General features: G+C 40.3%; 1 protein-coding gene across 2 annotated transcripts in view; it reads left to right on the top strand.

The window, feature by feature from the left end:
* The window catches only part of DDHD1 (DDHD domain containing 1), a 94,454-nt gene that overhangs the window by 46,858 nt on the left and 28,257 nt on the right, over positions 1–19,339 (top strand). For both annotated transcript variants that reach the window (XM_039536899.1, XM_039536901.1), the window contains exons 6-7: positions 13,114–13,220; positions 13,502–13,608. In XM_039536899.1, coding sequence (XP_039392833.1) covers positions 13,114–13,220; positions 13,502–13,608 — 214 coding nt within the window. The remainder of the gene's footprint in view (positions 1–13,113; positions 13,221–13,501; positions 13,609–19,339) is intronic.

Raw genomic sequence — 19,339 nt, 5'->3', positions numbered from 1 at the left:
CTTAATAAAGACACTGGATTTATGTCTTGTTACAACAATTAGTAACCTACTAAGCGTCCTTTTTGTCCTGTGATTGGAGGGGTGCTAATAGGCCACTTCATCTTGAATGGTCCCTTACAATATGTGCTAACTACTTAGGCTGAACTATCTGTTCAATCTTGTATTTGCCTGTGACACTGAGGGTTTGGCTACACTTGCAGCTGTACAGCGCTGGGAGTTAAAGCTGTCTTCGTACAGCTGTGTAGGGAAAGCACTGCAGTGTGGCCACATTTGCAGCGGTGTTGGGAGTGGTGCATTATGGGCAGCTATCGCAGCGTTCAAGTGGCTGCAACGTCCTTTTCAAAAGGGGGGAGTGGGGTGGAGTGTGACAGGGAGCGTAGGGGAGAGAGAGAGAGAGTGGATTTTTGGAGCCAACACTGTGTCAGCTCCCTGCCTTGCAAATTCCGACCACTTCCCCCACCCCTCATTCACTCTTAAATGCAAATAGCCTTCAGACCAGATAAGCAGCTGCTCCGACGGACTCCCTTCCCCCCTCCTCCACCCCCCCCCCCCCGGCCGTGCTGTTTCTCTCCTCAAGCAAACACTAGCTGTGGACATTCATCCCCCTGCCTGCCTCATTCACAGCAAACAGTAGCTGTGTTTGTTTTTTAGATAAGCAGCTCTGGGAGCCCCGAGTTCACAACAAAACAAAGAGTTCTTTAGTTAAAAGCCTTATGGGAAAATTCCGGAGGTCAGTTACAGCGTAGTAAGATTAATCACTGTTTACACTGGAACTCCAGTGCTGTAGCTCCAGCGCTGCAGTCGTTATTCCCCAGGCCGAGGTGGAGTACAGCCAGCGCTGTAGCCAGGGAGATACAGCGCTGTATGTGCCTTGCAAGTGTGGACGGTGAGTGAGTTGCAGCGCTGTAAAGCCACCACCAGGGCTGCAACTCTCCAGTGTAGCCAAGCCCTCAGTACCTTTCCCAAACTTGAAGAGCTCTGTGTAGCTCGAAAGCTTCTCTCTCTAATGGAAGTTGGTCCAATAAAATAAATTACCTAACCCACATTGTCTCTCTAAAATCCTCTGACTGACACAGCTACAATAACACTGCATGATGATAAAGTCTGTCTGTCCTGGACAATATGCAATTAAAGGGTCGCTTAATCTTTTTTTCTGTGGATTAAAATTTATCAGTGGGGGATTATCAGATATGTTCCAGGGAAAAGACTTTTTTTTAAAACAAAGTAGTGACTTCTTCAAGAAATATCTGCCACACCAGCATGACAGTTAACTTCACAAACTATATTAGCAGCACAGTGCACTTTTGTGCTGATACTTTTGCACAAATAGGGAAATAAACAAAATAAGTTACTTTGGTTTGTGCTCCATTAGAAACACGAGGGTAGGGAAAATCAGATGTTGCCCGTTGGAAAAACATAGAATGGAAAAGGAAATATTTTTAAGGCTCTCCAAGTTTTAAAGACCAAAACAAGGTGTGTGGTGGGGGTAGAGGGGAAATAGTTCAGTGTCCTTTCCTTTTAAATACGTGTGGTTTGATAAGGAATCTGTGTCTGCAGCCATGCTCAATGCATACTTTAGGGAGAAATCAGGCCCCTTAGATCAGCATAGAGGATCGGATCTCTCTGTGCTGATCTTCCCTTTCTGCATGGAATGGGGAGCTCATCGGCCTCCATGGCACCATCCATCGCCAGACCCGGTGAAGGCCTCTCTGTAGAGTTTGGGGTATGTTTGGGGAGAGGGTGCAGGGAAGAAGCGGGCAGGCCAGACCTTTAAGGGAGTGTAAACATGCACTGTCTCTTTCTCTCCAGCCCTACAGAAAATCATCAGAGAGCCTAATACAGACTTAGACTGTATAATTTCCCACAAATTTTCCAACAGGGCATCAGGAATTTGCTGCAGCTATAAAATGTCCCTGGGGGCATGGTTCCAGTGAAGCTGGGGAGGAGTTGTTCCTTGGATGCGCCACAAACCTTGTGGTTCCCCACAGGTGTTTTTTGTTTGCTTTTTTTTGGAGGGTCAGGGGAAAAGGTACCACACCATCCTCTTTTGAATGGGTTGATGTTGGGGATCTCAACAAGGGGATTTCTTCCCCTAGAGCAGAGGTTCTCAACCTTTTCCTTTCTGAGCCTCCCCCCACAATGCCATAAAAACTCCACGGCCCACCTGTGCCACAATAACTGGTTTTCTGCATATAAAAGCCAGGGCTGGCGTTAGGGGGTAGCAAGCAGGGCAATTGCCTGGGCCCTCACACCACAGGGGCCTCCACGAAGCTACACTGCTCAGGCTTCAGCTTCATCCTGGGTGGCAGGGCTCAGAGACCTGGGCTACAGCTCCATGCAGTTGAACTTCGGCTTTCTGCCCTGGGCCCTAGTGAGTCTAATGCTGGCCCTGCTTGGAGGCCCCCCCGAAACCTGCTGGAGGGCCCTGGACCCCTGGTTGAGAACTACTGCCCTAGAGTATCCTCCTATGGGTTTGACCTTTTGTGAGGGTGATCTGGGCATAAGCATAAACTGTAACTTTTGCCTGTATCTGGTGTGCCTCTCTATGAATCTCGTATATTTATTTCCAAGTCATGTACAATCTACACCTCTGCTCATGGCAAAAAAATGCAGCCTTACTGCACAGATTTTTTTTTTATTTCCGTTTTAAAAATTTCACAGTTCTCACACTGACCCAGTTGGAGGACATTTTAACTGTAGATTATGGATGGGCTAGTGACCTGGCCCAAGGCTCCTGTAGCGTGCTCTATCTTCAAGTCACAGGCTCTGACAGAAATCACCATTGGTTAGGTGGTGTTCATTGCAAAGGTCAAAACAAAATTCTACTTTATGAAGTATGGTTTTAAACTTTATCTGTTAATTGCATTAAAATATGGAGTGCAATCTCGTCGTGGTTTGTGACGTGCTCAGATACATTGCTGATGGGAGTCTTCCTGTAAGTAGATAGGATCCATAGATCTGTCAGTGGAATGCAGTTCCAAATGAAATACATTATGCCACATTGTTCAGAAGTCTATCTGTTAACTTTGTTTCCTCACTGTAGTATTTAAACGCATTTCCTATCTAAATGTAGTGTGGCAGCTGGCACAAGCTGTTCCTGTCAAAGCTGATATTAGCTACAAAACTAATCTTAAGAAGGGACAGTACTTCCTGCTCAGCTAGAACAATTATTCACCTTACTTAACATAGTGCAGTGTTTTGTTTATGTTCTGTCTGGATAGCATAGCAGAGTGGATCTTTATTGCTTACGGAGGAAAACGTCTTAGGTTTCTAATCTCATATAAATGAGTATTGGCATAGTTCAGTGGTTCTCAAACTGTGGGTCAGGACCCCAAAGTGGGTTGCGACCCCATTTTAATGGGGTCACCAGGGCTGGCGTTAGATTTGCTGGGGCCCAGGGCCCAGGCCCAAGCCCAAGATCTTCAGTCCTGGGAAGCTGGGCTCAGGTTACAGGCCCACCGCCCAGGGCTGGCTCGTCCACCCAAGGTAGTGGAACTCTGGCTTTTGTACCCCTGGTGTGGGTGAGCTCAGGCTTCACTACCCCCTCCTGGGGTCACGTAGTAATTTGTGTTGTCAGAAGGGGGTCACAGTGCAGTGAAGTTTGAGAACCGCTGGCATAGTTTATTTTATTGGTCATTTTGATTTGCAGTTTAACGCAGCTTTACAATGTAAGAATGGAAAGATGTTCTTCAGTACTGTCTTTCTGGAAAATGCATCCCACCTGGTTTTGGATCTCCCAGCATTCCCTGTGACCCAACCTTACTGTTTTGGGGATTTGAATCTTGAACAACCCTAAATGAAGAAAATGCATCTCTGATATCCTGTTAATTTGCCTACATGCTTTTTGGGGCCTCTTTGGATGGATATTTTTGTGTTTTGTTCTTTTAGATTAATGCCTGTTCATAGTGTTGTTCAGTTTTGTTGAAGCAAACAATTATTCTTGCTCGTCTAAAGCATTATTTTTCTTTGTCATACTAGTTGGCATTTTTTTCTCAGTTGAAATGTTTTCTGTCCATATTTCTAATCTCTCTAGATTACCTTCATTCCTGAATTTAACTTTATCAAAGTTTTGCTGGCCCTTTTTGTCTATGCTCAGAAATTTTACTGAAATAGCTATTCTAGAATAAATTTTCTGGAATTGTTATTTGGGTAAATGTTCAAGTGTAGATAGCAGTTAATTACTTAGATCCAAGGGATATCTTGAACCTCATATATGTTTCTTCTATCCTTGAAACAACTTTAATGCATTAAGGTTGCTGTTGCAGTTTTAAGTTTTCCTTTTACCTATTTGACTCTGATTTGAAAGGGGTTTTGATAGACAGTAGTCTGGCTTTGATAAGGACACAGCTAACTGCCTATTTATAGTTTGTCATTGGTGGCTACACTTAAATTTTCATCTTTAACTGAGGAATTCAAATGGCTAATGCTGTTTTAACGTTCTCAACTGGGGATTGTCTTGCAGGGTAAATGAAGTGAAACGTTCAGTACTTTAGCTTTACTAGAGCTTAGCAGGATCTAATTGGTAGCAATGAGGGAAAAAATGATAACAGTTGAATAAAGTCTCAATGTAACTAATAAAAATTCTGTTCATCTTAGAATGTCTACTGCAGCTGGTGCTGAACAGTGTTTCCCACAATTTTAAATGTTTTCCTAAAATTTTGCATTGTAGATTTTATTTTATAGACATCTAATGCATAACTCCATGTATTAAATCAAGAATGATCAGGTGCATTTTAGGTTACATATATTTTCCCATTAAATTTTAGCCACATAAGTTCAGTTTATCCTGCACTGTCAGTTTGTGTCCACTATTGAAAAGTACTCTTTAACTGCTGTATGAGAGGAACCTAATGTACTATGCTAAGAATCTCGGAAGTGGCATTGAAGCAAACTTACTTGATTAAAAAAAATTAGGTAATGGGTAGGGCTCAAACTTTTTGGTAAGTGGAGCTTTCTGTGCAAAATCTGCTTTTTAATGTTTTGATTTTAAAACAGCTGCCAAAAAGTGAAAAAGTACTCCTGGTCTGTAATTTAATTTCTCATAATGAAAACATCTGTTAATCTGGACTCCACTTCTGGGAAGAGTATATATTAAGGATAATTTCCCTGAGTGGGGGGGGAGGGGAGACAAGAACTAGATATGTTAGAATTGTATATGCAAATATGGGATGCATCTTAGATGGTAAATCCGGATGTCTTAGTTACCAAGAGACCAAAATACCTGTGGGGAGAAAAATTACTAATAAAAAAACCCTAATACATGTAAAACTGGATATAGTCAATTTCAGCTCTCCCTTTGTTTCCAGTTGTGGACTGAATGCCTGTAATGCTGTCACTTGGAGAGCTACAGTTCAATCCCTTGTGGAAGCCTGCCATCAGAAAATTCCAGGATGCCTTGGAAGGTCACTTGAATAGGATTCAGATTGTGCTCTCTGCACCAGATGAGCCAAGTCCTCCACATTCACTTGTAGTGCTTAGTGAATAGAAGCTTTTCTGGAAATTACAAGTTGATTAGGTCTCTAGAATATCTGTATTGCTGAAGTCTTATGACTTCAGGTTTCAGGATGTTAAATTTCATCTCTGCAAATTGAGGTGGTTAAGTGACCTATTAGTGAAGGAGACTTTTAAAGACTGGTGGGATCAAAGATGTATGTGTTGCCACTTTTATCATTCTGAAAATTACTTGGACCTATCAAAAAGCCTATGTCTCCAGCAAAGTAAATGCTTATTGATGTGTCAGCTAAAAAGACTTTTTTTGGAATCCCTTCCATTAAAAAAATCATTGAAAATTGCATCTGGCAACCAGTAAAGAATTCTTCAGATGGTAGAACAAGAACTATAAAAGTAGTTCACCTGAGTTTTTATAACAAGTTTATTTGTATTAGTAGTAGTATTTATTGTTTGTATTGTGGTAGTGCCTAGAGTCCATGCCCCCAACTGTGCCAATCACATATTACAAACAGGCAGCTCCTGCCCCCCAAAACAACATCCTACAAAGAGTGTATTATTCCCAATGTACAGATTTGTAAAATGAAGTATCGAGAGCTTAATTCATCCCTGTCACCATGTGGCAGAGCCAGGAATACAATGTTAGTTTCTGACTCCCATTCCTGTGTCTAAGAGACCATTCTTTCATTGCACTGTCTGTTAAGTTTTTAAGAGACCAGGCTAGTCTCTGGGAAGTTGACTGCTGTGTTAATATTTTCTGATCTGGAGAGAGTTGGGTTAAGGACCCATTTATTCTCTCAGTTATAGATGATCTCAGACTGAAGCACTAGCAGAGAAGAGTAGATACTAATGACTCTGGATAATGTTTTCAGCTCTTCAGATACTATACTTTTTCTCTGTTATCAGCTATTAAATTGTATCTGTAAACTTGCTATACTAACTCTGAAGCTAATTGTAATACAATGTAATGAAAGAGAAAGTCATAGTGATAACGGTAAAGATTTTTTAAGTCTCTAATGCACATCAGCTAAATTAAGGGATCATAATTTCATTATTTTAGTCACAGAAATAAAGGCAGCAGAATGAAAGTGCATTGTAATTTTATTCATGACTTGTCCCAAAACATTTATTTTCAGTACACCATTCTATATACATAAAATGATATCTGTGTAACAAAAAGTCTCTTAAGGTCTGCATTGCATCCATTTTTAATATTCTTTTCTCTTTTTATATAAATCCTAAAATAGCAGAACTACAGTCACTTGCACTAATTTGATTTACAAGAAGGCTATCCCTTTAATATGATCAAAATTTCAGTAACCAGATCATTTGTAATTGGGAGAAGACAAATTTCCACTTGTTGTTTTGGATCAGTTTTTATCACTTCAGTCCGGTATTATTAATTCAGTCACTTGCTACAGAGAGGTGCTATCTAATAAAGTAGCTTAAAATTCTTAAGTAAATTGAACCAGAGGAGCACAAAGAAGCCTTATGATAAAAGGACTATCCCCAAAAGTTATTCATATGTTAATTTTATAAACCCTGTGTTATGCATCCTAATGTACACCCCTGATTATCTGTAAGGAAACTCAAACATTTTTATTTTGGTCAAAATTAAAGGGATGAAATTGATCAAAAAAGTGGGAAGCCACTGTATATTGATGTGTGTGCAGATGAGCCTCTTTATCCATTGGACCATTGTGTTGATTGCATAAGCTGTTTGCTAAGTGGTTTCAATGTATGAGAACTGTATAGCCAGAAGAAACCTTATGTGACGCTGCTGCTGTGGGATAGTGGGAGTAGGGACCAGGTCCAGTTGCAGGACCTTTTGATTCCCTGTAGGTGTAACTGTATTTGCCCTGGTATTGTAAACATTGAGATGGATAGCACAGGAATGCTTACTAGATGGGAAAAAAAATAATAAAACAGTATTTATAAGTTGACTTGCAATATTTTTAGTGACTTATGAATATGTTTAGTCAGACAAATATGGCCAGTGTATAATCTGACTGGAAAATACTTAAACCCATTTTGAGGAACTTGATTGCAAATATGATTTGAAATGTGCAGAGTGGAAATTTAAAAAACTGCCAACTAGAAATTCAGGATACTCTTAGGCCTGGTCTACACTAAGGGGTCGAACTAGAGTGCATAAGTTCAGCTACGCGAATAGCGTAGCTGAACTCGAAGTACCCTAGTTCGACTGACTTACCCGTCCAGACGCGGCGGGGTCGAACTCCGCGGCTCCAAGGTCGACTCTGCCACCGCCATTCGCGGTGGTGGAGTTCCGGAGTCAACCGGAGCGCGCGGGGAGTTCGAACTATCGCGTCTTGATTAGACGCGATAGTTCGAACTCTGAGAAGTCGAACTCACCGCGTTGACCCGCGCGGTGAGTATGGACCTGCCCTTATACAAAATGAGAGATATGAGGAAGTAATAACATAAATAGATTGTAGTTTTGCTTTGATTTTGTCAGTTTTTCATATTCTTTCTGTAAATATTTTCTTAAAACTGACAGGATATTGTTGTACCCTTCTTTGTTTATCATTCTTAAATGTTAAGCCAACTCTTCTGCAGTGACTGAGGGACTGGCCCTCATTACCCAGAATGAGAGTTAGGTGGATCACTGACTTATGATGATTACAAATGTGCATAAATCCTATCGACTTTCAATGAGACTTAGGCTCCAAAGTCTCGGAAGGCATATCTACACTACATCTGCTACTGTAGCACTGCAGTGTAGACCCTTCCTACATCAACAGAAGGGTTTTTTCATCAACGTAGTTAATCAGTTTCTCCAAGATGCAGTAGCTAGGTCGATGGAAGAAAGGTCGATGGAAGAATTCTTCTGCCAACTTAGCTGTGTCTATCCTGGGGGTTAAGTCGACCTACTATGGAGTTCAGGGCATGGAATTTTTCACAGCCTTGAAGTGACCTAGCTAGGTCGATCTAGTCTTTAAATGTAGACCAGGCCTAAGTCTCTTTTGAAAATGGGACTTAGTTGCTTTTGTAAATTTTACCTTTAATCCACTGTGACAAAAGGTTTGGACTTGTGCTGTTAGCAACTGGGCAATGTCTCCACAGTCTTAAAGTGGTTTTAATAAAAAAAAATCCGGAAATAAATATCAAACTAGAAAATGTGCTTGGTTGGTGTCCCTGAGAAAAATGAAAAAAAGTAGTAGTGTGTGGGTGTTGGATTTTTTTTGGTGAAGTGCTGATAGAGTTGCTAGGGTGGACTGCGGCTTCTCCAAATTTCGATGATTAATTGTAACGGAGACTAACCAGGAAATCCTCTTCATCAGCTTGCCCAAGGGTGGTTTTAGTAATATGCCAAACCCTTCCAAACAGGAATAGAATCCTGCGCACAACCTGGGCCTCTGGGAACTCAGTATTCCATGACGTGAAGGTTCCAATTTGCCTAGACTATACCCCATTGCTTCTGAAAAGAAAGAAGAGATCCACGGATACATGAGATGAGATTGACTTTTGTGGCCCCATAACCTTCCAAGCTTTGGGTGAATTTTATCAGACAACTAAACATCTTTAAAAACCAAACAAAGGTTAGTAACTTAATTGATAGAAAGAAGGCTGCAGTATCTGACGACATATCATCCCAATCTGAAAGGACTCTGATGTACTGTTTCAGTTAATATTTTATTCCTGTTTATAATTTGTATTGTATTGTTTTTTATATTTACAACTTCCACCGTTGTATGAATCCTTTACCTTCTCTGGCTACTGTTAGGACCCAGTTATTTCACAAAGGTGTTTCTCTGCTATCCTAACTTCTTGTACTTATTGTGTGGAATTCTGTGCATTCTGCGTGTCTGGTGCTTCTCTGCTTTTACCAGTTGTTTGAAGCTAGGAGCTTATAGGATGCAATCTGTTCAATATTGATGTTAGTATTTCCGAACTTATGTTAGTAGTACGCCACAAACTGGCCTCTTTCTTAGAAGAGGCAAGAACTTTCCTAGTCTCTGCCTAAGGAGTGTTAGTATTTCCAAGAACTTCTCTTTAGATTTTAAAGTTTTTAACTTTTCCTGTGTCTTGTACTATATGGTGAACTTATTTTATTCAGTCAAGTGTTTTGTTTTGCTACGCATGTGGCTTGCTAAGGGTGGTGTTATAAATATATTTACTGAATTTCCTGCATTATCTTCTTGATAATCTCTAAAATGGAGATTCTATGGGGGTAAAGTTAGGCTCTCAAATGAGTTTCTCTGGTACCATCTTGTAATAAATGTCATAGTAGATTCTTTACCTGCCAGCATTAGGTCAGTTTGTGGTTGAGGTGTTTGTATTGTTCTGTGTGGTCATTCTGTATCTCCGCCTTTCTCCTTCCCTTAAGGATGTCCCCAGGAAATCTGAGGATTTTCTTTCTTCTGTTGCTCTATTTACCCCCACCACATTATTCTTTTGGCCTCATATCTAGGGTTGCCAGGCGTCCAGTTTTCGACCGGAACACCTGATCAAAAGGGGAGCCTGGCGGCTCAGATCAGCGCAGCTGACTGGGCAGCTAAAAGTCCAGTTGACAGCGCAGCAGGGCTAAGGCAGGCTCCCTGTGGCTCCCGGAAGCAGCCAGGGTAGTGGCAAAACTGCAACTGGCACATTTTCCCACCAGTAGCAGTTGTCCAGTTCATAGGTGCAGGGGCAGCCATGGGGGCTCCGTGCACTGCCCCCACCACTAGCGCCCTGGCCCCTCCAGAAGGGGATGCCGGCAGTTTCCACCCTCCTCCACAGGGAGCCTGCCTTTAGCCCTACTGCGCTGCCTACTGGGAGCCGCCTGAGGTCAGCACCACCCAACTGGAGCCCATACCCTGAACCCCCTCCCACATCCCAACCCCCTGCCCTAGCCCTGAGTCCCCTCCTTCTCCCCCAGCCCAGAGACCACACCCCCAGCTGGAGCCCAAACCCCCTGCCCCAGCCCAAAGCCCCCTCCCATACCTTAACTCCCTCCCCAAGCCCGCACCCTGCCCTCCCTCCCCTGCCCCAACTCTGAGCTCCCTCCTGCACCCAAACTCCCTCCCAAAGCCCGCACTCTGCACCTCATCCTGCATCCCAACCCCCTGCCCCACCCCAGAGCCCACACCCCTAGCCAGAGCCTGAACTACCTCCCACACCCCAACCCAGAGCCCCTCATGTCTGGCCCCATCCCAGAGCCCACACCCTCAGCCGGAGCCCGAACCCCAATCTCCTGTCTCTGCCTGGTGAAAGTGAGTGAGGGTGGGGGAGAGCGAGCAGTGGAGGGTGGGGAAGGGGCCTTGGAGAAGAGACGGGGCAGGGGTGTTCAGTTCTGTGCAATTAGAAAGTTGGCAACCCTACTCATATCCGAGACATCCTTCTGAGGCGGACTAATGGGGTTTCCTTCAAAGCCAGTCAGTACCACTTCTTTATCCTTTGAATGAACTTTCTTGCTGAGTAGACTCCTCCATTTCCTTCTCATGTGGGCTGAGCATGCTGCTGTACTTCTTAATCACTTACCATCCCATAGGTCTGGGGATCAAGAGGCTAGGAGTACAACCAAACCCAGATTTTAAAAATGGGGGCCGTTTGGTCATCCCAGCAGTTTTAACATGAATATGAAAAGGGCCATTTCCCTTCCTTTCATTCCCTCCCTCAAAAATCAAAATCCTTTCAATCAAAATGAAATAAAGTTTTATATCTATTTTATGGAATAGTTAGCTTCAACTGCCTATTGAGATTAAAAGCTTTGATTTCTGAGGGATATAATGTGTACTTTTTGAGGAGGGAATTGTTTTTAAAAACAATGTCCAAATATTAATATGTTGGTAGAGAATATATTTTTCAAAGCACTCACAAACATCACCTACTTTCTCCTCACAGCCTCCCAGTGAGAGAGGTGAGTATGATTCGTATTTTAGAAGTGGGGAAACTAAAACAGAGACATGGAAGTGACTTGCCCAAAGCCGCCTCGAATCTCTCCATCAAATTCAATGAGCTTTGAATCAGGCAGTGTATAGTGAACGAGTGGCAGAGCTGGGATAGAATTTGGGATTACCTGGTTTCCTGCTGCATGTTCGTTCCACTAGATGCAATTGCTTCTAACTCCACAAGTGCAGCTTACCCATAAATCTGTAGGCATGCCTGCAAAGCAGAGGTGACAAACTCCCATTGTAAAGTTGTGTCCAGGGTAGACAATATATGTACACCAGAGAACCTAAGGAGGAGAAAAATCTCTCACCAACTTCCACCAGTTCATCTGAAACACTATTTCCTGTGTGGGTACCCTAGTGTAGACAGGATTCTAGCCACTTCTGGCTGTCTCACCGTTAGTTAATTGATATGATGATTTAAAAAGAAAAAACTGGGGGAGGGAACCTGGAAATTGACAGACTTCTCTACACTAGCTTCAATACCAATGGGATGTTTTTCCTAAAATTGCCTAGTTGAAAGCAAGTCTATAATAATGATACTACTCCAGCTAACGGCAGTAAAAGGAGTTTGCTTTAAAAAAAGAGATATGCATGTTGGGGCACTGGACTAAGTCTCATTTCCTCTTTTCAGAATAAACTCTGATGCCTGTAATTGGGGAATAGTCATTTTGGAAATGGCTCTTCTTAGCTCTGGACTACTGCCTTTTTAAAACCAGTTTTTGTGTGTTTTTCCTTTTAAAAAAAAAATGTAACACCATCAACAGAAATCACACATCTTTCTGAAAATTGTTACCTGCTAGTGTTGTCAGGAACACCCAAGATTACTATAACTGAAAGAGAGTAGAGAAAAACATAACTTCCTTTACTTATATAGCATTTTTATATATTTTACTGTCTCCTTTTTATAGGTGGTTAGCCAGCTTCCCTTGTTTTTTGAGTCTTTCACACAGCAGCAGAGGAGGGAGACCTTTTTAAATAAGGGAAATGATTATAAAAGCTCTAAAAATGACATATGGAGTCAGAGACACATTCAATACTTGAATTTTTTTTTTAAATTAATGAAATTCAAATAAGGCCCATTAATGCCTATGCTCAAATGTGCTTTAAAAAAAGAAAAGAAAGCTTTAAAGGACAGTTATTTTATTTGCAGCCATTGCCACCAGGTTGAATACTAATAAACGCTCCTATTGCTTGCTTTGAGGTCTTTCAAGCCTTCTGACCTCTCCCTTGGGAGCTATCTCACTTCTAAAGCGACAGTCTACCTCTTTGGACTACATGTAGTCAAACTGATAATTGTTTTCATGGCCATATTTTAAAAATCTAAATTAGCTGCTTTATGTACAAGACGAATCACTTGGGTGAAATCCAGAGCCCACTGAAATCAATAGCTTGGACTTCAGTTGAGGCCAGGATTGCACCATTGGGCCTGATTCAAAACCCATTGAAGTTAATGGGAAGATTCCCTTTGGCTTTAATGGGTTTTGGGTCACGGCTTTAATAGAATTCAATAGAATTTCAAAGAGTTTATCTCTTGGTTAATTAATATACAAAGTTTTCCATTATATGAGAATTAAGTACCTTAGTACAGTACATTTTAAGGTCACATGTTATTTAGAAGTAACAGTAAGCATGATATTTTTATTAATGTGTACTGTAATAATTGAAAAGTAACTGAGAAGTTTGATTTGTGTGCATAACTTTTAAATTGAAATAGTGTAATTTTGTTTGATGGAACTTGAATCTTAGCTAACAGCAATTTTAATTCTTTTAGGATGCGAGATACTGCAAGAAAAATAGAAGAGAAGTACTTTTGCAATCTTGCAACACATGTTGAGTTTCTGCCTGTTGAATGGAGATCAAAACTTGCTCTTGATGGAGGTACAGTCACTGAAAATATAATTTTTAGGCATGCACAAATGTTAACAAAATAGTGATTTATATTGGAAAGTTCTTCTCTTTGGGACAAATATGAGAAAAGTGGACACTTAGGTTGACTTGAAGTGTTAATTTCAGTACTTAACTCCTTTTAAGTTGATCATAATTTTGTAATTGTGTTCTCAGAAGTATGTAGCTATATTCTGGATTTTTTTTCCACATTTTATTCATCAATATACTTTGTAAGACTTTGAATCTAACACTTGAGTCTCGCTTTTTTCTAGACACCGTTGATTCCATTACTCCTGATAAAGTACGTGGTTTAAGGGATATGTTGAACAGCAGTGCAATGGATATAATGTATTATACAAGTCCTCTTTATAGAGATGAAGTAAGTGTGTTTTTTGTATTTTTGCTCTAGAGCAAGGCAAATAATGGCTGAAATGAAACTGCACTTCAGAATTTAAACAAAATTTTACACCCTCTTCTAAAAAGGGAAGGCTCATTCTGAGGTGTCTATGAACTATAAAAAAAACTTGTTAAATATGGCGATCTTTGTGTTCAGTTTAGTTAATATTAATAGCTCCCAGAATTTTGCTAGGTCCTGTACAACACAAATGGGTTTCTGTCCTAGAGCGCAGAATGCAGTTTCAGACATGGTGCAACACTGGGGTAGCAAAACAATAAAGGGAGGGTGGTATGGATGGGTTCCAGCAATCAGATTGTGGCATCTAGCTCTGGCTCTTGCACTGTGTGGTAAGGCAGAAACCTTGATGCATTTTTTGTAGGTCATTTTTGTAGGTGTTCAGTTGCTTTGAATATCTTCAAACTAGATATTCCATTGTTTTACAAAATAAGCTACTAGTTAGACTTACAAAAGGCCTGTATTATGGCAAAATCATTTATATGATGAGTTCTTTCACAGTGCGCTGTGGTCTGTGATGAGGCAATGTAGGTTTTCAGTGACAAACATGATAGTACTACCTGAACGGGGGTTCCAAAGAGGATGGAGCTCGGCTGTTCTCAGTGGTGGCAGATGACTAAACAAGGACCAATGGTCTCAAGTTGCAGTGCGGGAGGTCTAGGTTGGATATTAGGAAAAACTATTTCACTAGGAGGGTGGTGAAGCACTGGAATGGGTTACCTAGGGAGGTGGTGGAATCTCCTTCCTTATTGGTTTTTAAGGCCCAGCTTGACAAAGCCCTGGCTGGGATGATTTAGTTAGGGTTGATCCTGCTTTGAGCAGGGGGTTGGACTAGATGACCTCCAGTGGTCTCTTCAACCCTAATCTTCTATGATTCTATGAGTACTACAAAAAGTTGTCAGCATGGTAAAGACAAACATCTAAATAATTTTTAAAAATTCCAAACCTTGTAATATTCTGAGTGTGGTTTATATTATATATCCCAATAACAGTACTGAAATTTGTATCTGACAATTTTTAATCAACACCATTTATGAGCCGCTTGCTTCTGTCTGATTTAGCTTTTTAGTATTAGAACGTGTAGATTCTTTTCTTTGTCCCAGGAAAAGAGTCAGAAAGGTAATCAGTTGTCACTTGTCTATGTTGAAATGTCTTTTATTTTAAACCACTGTTAACAAAACAAAAACATTTTGGGGAGAAACATTTCTGTACTTTGTTATACATTCTCATGTTGAGCTGTGCCGTAGGCTATATCATTAGGCACTCAAGAACATAGCTTCTTGATTGATTCTTTTTGTTATATTTAAAGTATTATTTTTTTAAGAAACTCTGTAGCTCTCTTAATTTTTTAACAAATTTAAAAATTTTATTAAAGCTAATGTTAAAAATATATATAATACATAGGTTGGGGAAAGAGTGTCTTTACATCTGGGTATAGGGTTTAAATTAGCCACATATATAAAGTTAGTTTTTAAAAGTCATGAGATACAAAGAGTACATAATCAGCAATAGCCCAAATTTAGGTGAATAGATTTAACAATACAGTTTAGATATTAGAATCCTAATACTCGGGTACATCGCTCATGGAAAGTTGTACAGAGATTTGGTTATGGAAAGCAAAATATATCAGAGTGGAGGTTGTCCCTCAGTAATTGAGAATTAGGTTGGTTGTCCATTTAGAAAATATAATCCATGAGGAAAGTATTTGTTACTTTCCTGACTTATTACACCGCACTTTACCTATAATGACAGGAAAGATCCTTGTGTTTTAGTTCCGCCTCATCCTCTTAGCTCGTTTTCAGTAAGCTTGTGATGCATATTATCAAGCAGAGCACCTTGTTGAAAGAACTGTATTTTGGCAAATGTTTTACTATATCGCTGTTTTGTGATACCTTGTTCAGAGCACTTATTCTAACTTAAATTAGCCTCCTTGCTGTATATTTCTGTTTTCATTGTATTCATTTGGTCACTTCCTGTTTGGAATTAGCATTCCTGTTTGCTGAGGTTTCTCTTCAAGCAGCTCACACTTCTAATGCTTTTCATCCAAATATCTCAAGGTACTTTACAAGCAACTAATTAAACCTCATTAATCTACCTCACAGGGGCATAAGCAATGAGTAGTGATCAGTTCAGCCATATCTGCGGAGGAAAGAAGCAGCTGTTTTACCTAGCAAATCTACATCATAATTTAGAACAGAGTAGAACTAGTGTAACTGCTGCTTTCCAACTTTTGACCCTTCTTGTAAGCAAACTGACCATATGGATTCATGAACAGTAGCCACCATTTTATTTCCACTCTCCTCTCACTTATTGAGGAGTCATGTCACTTAGGGTACGTCTGCACTGCAGAGTGTCGGAGGGTTGGGGGCATGGGCACACGGGGGAATTAATTACTGCATGCATAGACATGGGCTTCAGTGCAAACTATACAAGCCCACCCCAGATCCTGTGTAGTTACTCCGATAGGCAAGCACAGGCTGAAGCCTGCACTGCCACAATGTCACTGGTATTGATACCCAAGCTAACTAGATTAAAGCTAGCTTGGGTATGTCTATATATGCCCCACACACATACCTACCCACCTTCCCACCCACCCACAATTGCACTATAAACATACCCTCAGTCCCAATCAGGAAGCAGCACACAAACACACTGCTAATGCAGATGGATTGCTGTGTTGAATACTATGACAACATGGTAGAAGACCTCCACCTCCGACATTAGTTGGCATTTTTCTGTAACACAGTGGCAGAACTCCAAAAGTTGCTTCTGATTTTATCTGGATAGCTGGCTGGTATGAATAAGTCATGTAGCATATTATTCGCATATATTAATGTTTTAAATTAGGTAGAAAATAGTGGGAAACTATGATAAAATTTGTTGTGATATGCAGGTATCTCCTACAAATATGTGAACAGTCATCACTTACCTTAATACTCTCCTCTTTGGTGTCCATTTATAGTAGTGTGACTTTGTGTGAAGATTATTTCAATGGGTTTCTAAGTTTCACAACCATGTAACAGTAGCTTTGTGTTTCTTTAATAAACGGTTTTGACAGAGATTAAAAAAACTAATTGACACAATATAAATTTAGCATTTTGTCACCTATCTTCTCTTGTTAAGTGCTCATTTCAGTGATCTGCACTATACTTAAACTATCCAAGCTGATTGTAATCTGTACATTATTTATATGTATTTTTCTTGGCAGAAAATGTCCTCTGAATACAGTATAAATAGTAATTTGCACATTTCATTCAGGGATATCTAAACGTTTTTTCTATATTAAGCCTTGCAACACCTACCCACAGTTGGTAGGAGCTGCATATGGATCATTTTGCCCACTATTGAAATGCAGCCACTGCTAGGATTGAATGCTGCAGCTATCTAACAAAAACATAAAGCAACATTTCCCAATAGCTTAGGACAGGAAGTGAAAAATACTGTAACCAGTTGAAACTACAGAAGAATTGAACAAATTAAAATTTGGCCAGGATATCACGATTAACAACTCTATTCTAACAGAACATTTCATGAAACCTCCATTTGACTACAAGTGTTTAAGACATCTGTGTTATGTTTCAAAGAAACAGTATCCCCTATCACTATATTAGGCATTGGTTCAGTATTTAAGGAAATGTGCCACCTACTGACAGATGACCAGCTCTGCTTCTGGAGCTGCTAAGTTTTTCTCGAAGGTCTCCTGTCTGGCCATTCCAGCCTGTATTTAGTGAGAGCTGAGGAACGATGACTGCAGACTATATAGAAAACGGAAGATAATGTGCTTTACTAGGCCAATTAATAAACTAAAATGCACAGATTGCATATCCAGGAGATTCCTTGTGCAGGTATTCCCTAGTCTTCCTTGAAATTACTTGATATTTTCATAATATCTAAATATTCAGTAATAATTATTTAATAGCTATACTTTTGCAATTTTGAACAAAGAAAAAATTAACAACCTTTGCATTATTAATACCTTGCAAATTACTGTATTAAAACCCTGTTTATAAAGATGCAATGGTTTAGCACAAGTCTTGACAGGCTTCATAGCTAATATTCTTTTTTTAACATCCTTTTGTATTTTAAGGGGTTAATCTTCATCTGAATAAGTGTTATCAATATTTCAGAGTATGGACCTGAATGGGAGAAACTTCTGTGTTATTTTTGGAACTTGAAACCTCGAGTATTCAGGAAATATTTCCCAACTACATCACACCAATAGCATAATCTTTAACAGGTAGTTCTTGGAGTACCTAAAGAGGCTATGCTGAAAAGGAACCCATTTTCCAATCTTTTCGCTGTCTAGACTATATCTTCTCTGTAATGCCCTCCTGATGTCAAGTTTACCTTTGAAGCCTCCTGACACTGCACAGCCTATCTGGCAGCAAGAGTTTGCACTTGTTTTTGTGTGTTTAAAAGTGAGAGGTTTGTGAAGCCAGAAGCTCTAACTTATACTGATAACTGAGATTGATGCAATGTTGTGTTTGCTTAGTCTGCTGAACCGAATAGTTAAATAACTGCTATACAGGTTTTTCATTTCTACTTAATTTATCTGCTTGTCCTTGAATGTCTTCTCAACTTTGTAATATGCCAGTATACTGGATGTGCCTGTACCAAAATACTTAAATTTAGTCCCAAATGACTGTAGCAGACAGTAAGATTCTGAAAATGAATTTTTCAGTTGGGCAGCCTCAACATTTCAACCGAATGAGGTGTTCTGCAGCAGAGAGCAGCTCTTCTGAGGTGAGAGGAGTAGAACAGTGGTACTTTAGGGAGCTGTGCTATTTAGACGGGGATGGGGAGGGAGCAAAAAAAATGTGGCTTGAAGTTGGATCAGAAGGCCTTGAAACAGGGGCAGCAGAATAGAATGTCCCTGTCAGAAGTCGAGAGACTTGAATGGCAGTGTACACTTTAGTCCAATGTGATAAGCCCTGTAGTTATCTTTGTGACATCCTCTCAGCCTTTATTCCTCCAATTCAGATTCAAGTGTGAGTGTTAATGTGCTTCTCAGGACCTATTCAAGCTCCTTGATTGTCAATCTGGTTTATAGATATTTTCCCCTTGAATTTTATCTGACTGTCATTATGGCTTTCCAAGAGCACGTAGAAAGCCCTTAATCAGGTTCATGAAGGTCATAGTGCATTTACCCTCTCAGTCGTGAGATATAAGCTGATGACCTTTTAGCAACTTGATCCTGTGAGGTCAAGTTTCTTGTTTTGTTTGTAAATGTGCTTAGATTTTGGATGTCAGTTGCGACCATATATGGGAAAAACTTGGAACTTTATTTTCTGTCCTTAGTTTGCAAACTAACCGAGCACCATCTAGTTATTACAAATACTGTCTTCTGACTCTTCAACAAATATAAAACGACCTGGATGCTCACTGGCATCTGATTGACTGTGTGTTTGTCTGACAGGGGGATCTACGAGATGTGCACATAACTTGGGTATTACGCAGAGCTTATTGTTGGACTTACCATGGTCTTGTTTGAGCAAAGCTCTCCCTCTCTATCTGGTTGAAAATGCATAAAATCCTGTCAAGTATGTAAGTGTTGCCTGGCTGAATGATCTGTCAGTCATCGAACAATTTTCAACACAGCTAACTACTGTTTTTTCTAAACCATTGCATCTCTTCCAACAATCAGTGATGATGTATCTGCTGAATGGGTATCCTTGCGTGACACTATAACAACATTGTG

This window comes from Mauremys reevesii, linkage group 4, assembly GCF_016161935.1.
Source record: "Mauremys reevesii isolate NIE-2019 linkage group 4, ASM1616193v1, whole genome shotgun sequence".
Classification (NCBI taxonomy): Eukaryota; Metazoa; Chordata; order Testudines; family Geoemydidae; genus Mauremys; species Mauremys reevesii.
This window is presented reverse-complemented; position numbering and strand designations above follow the sequence as displayed.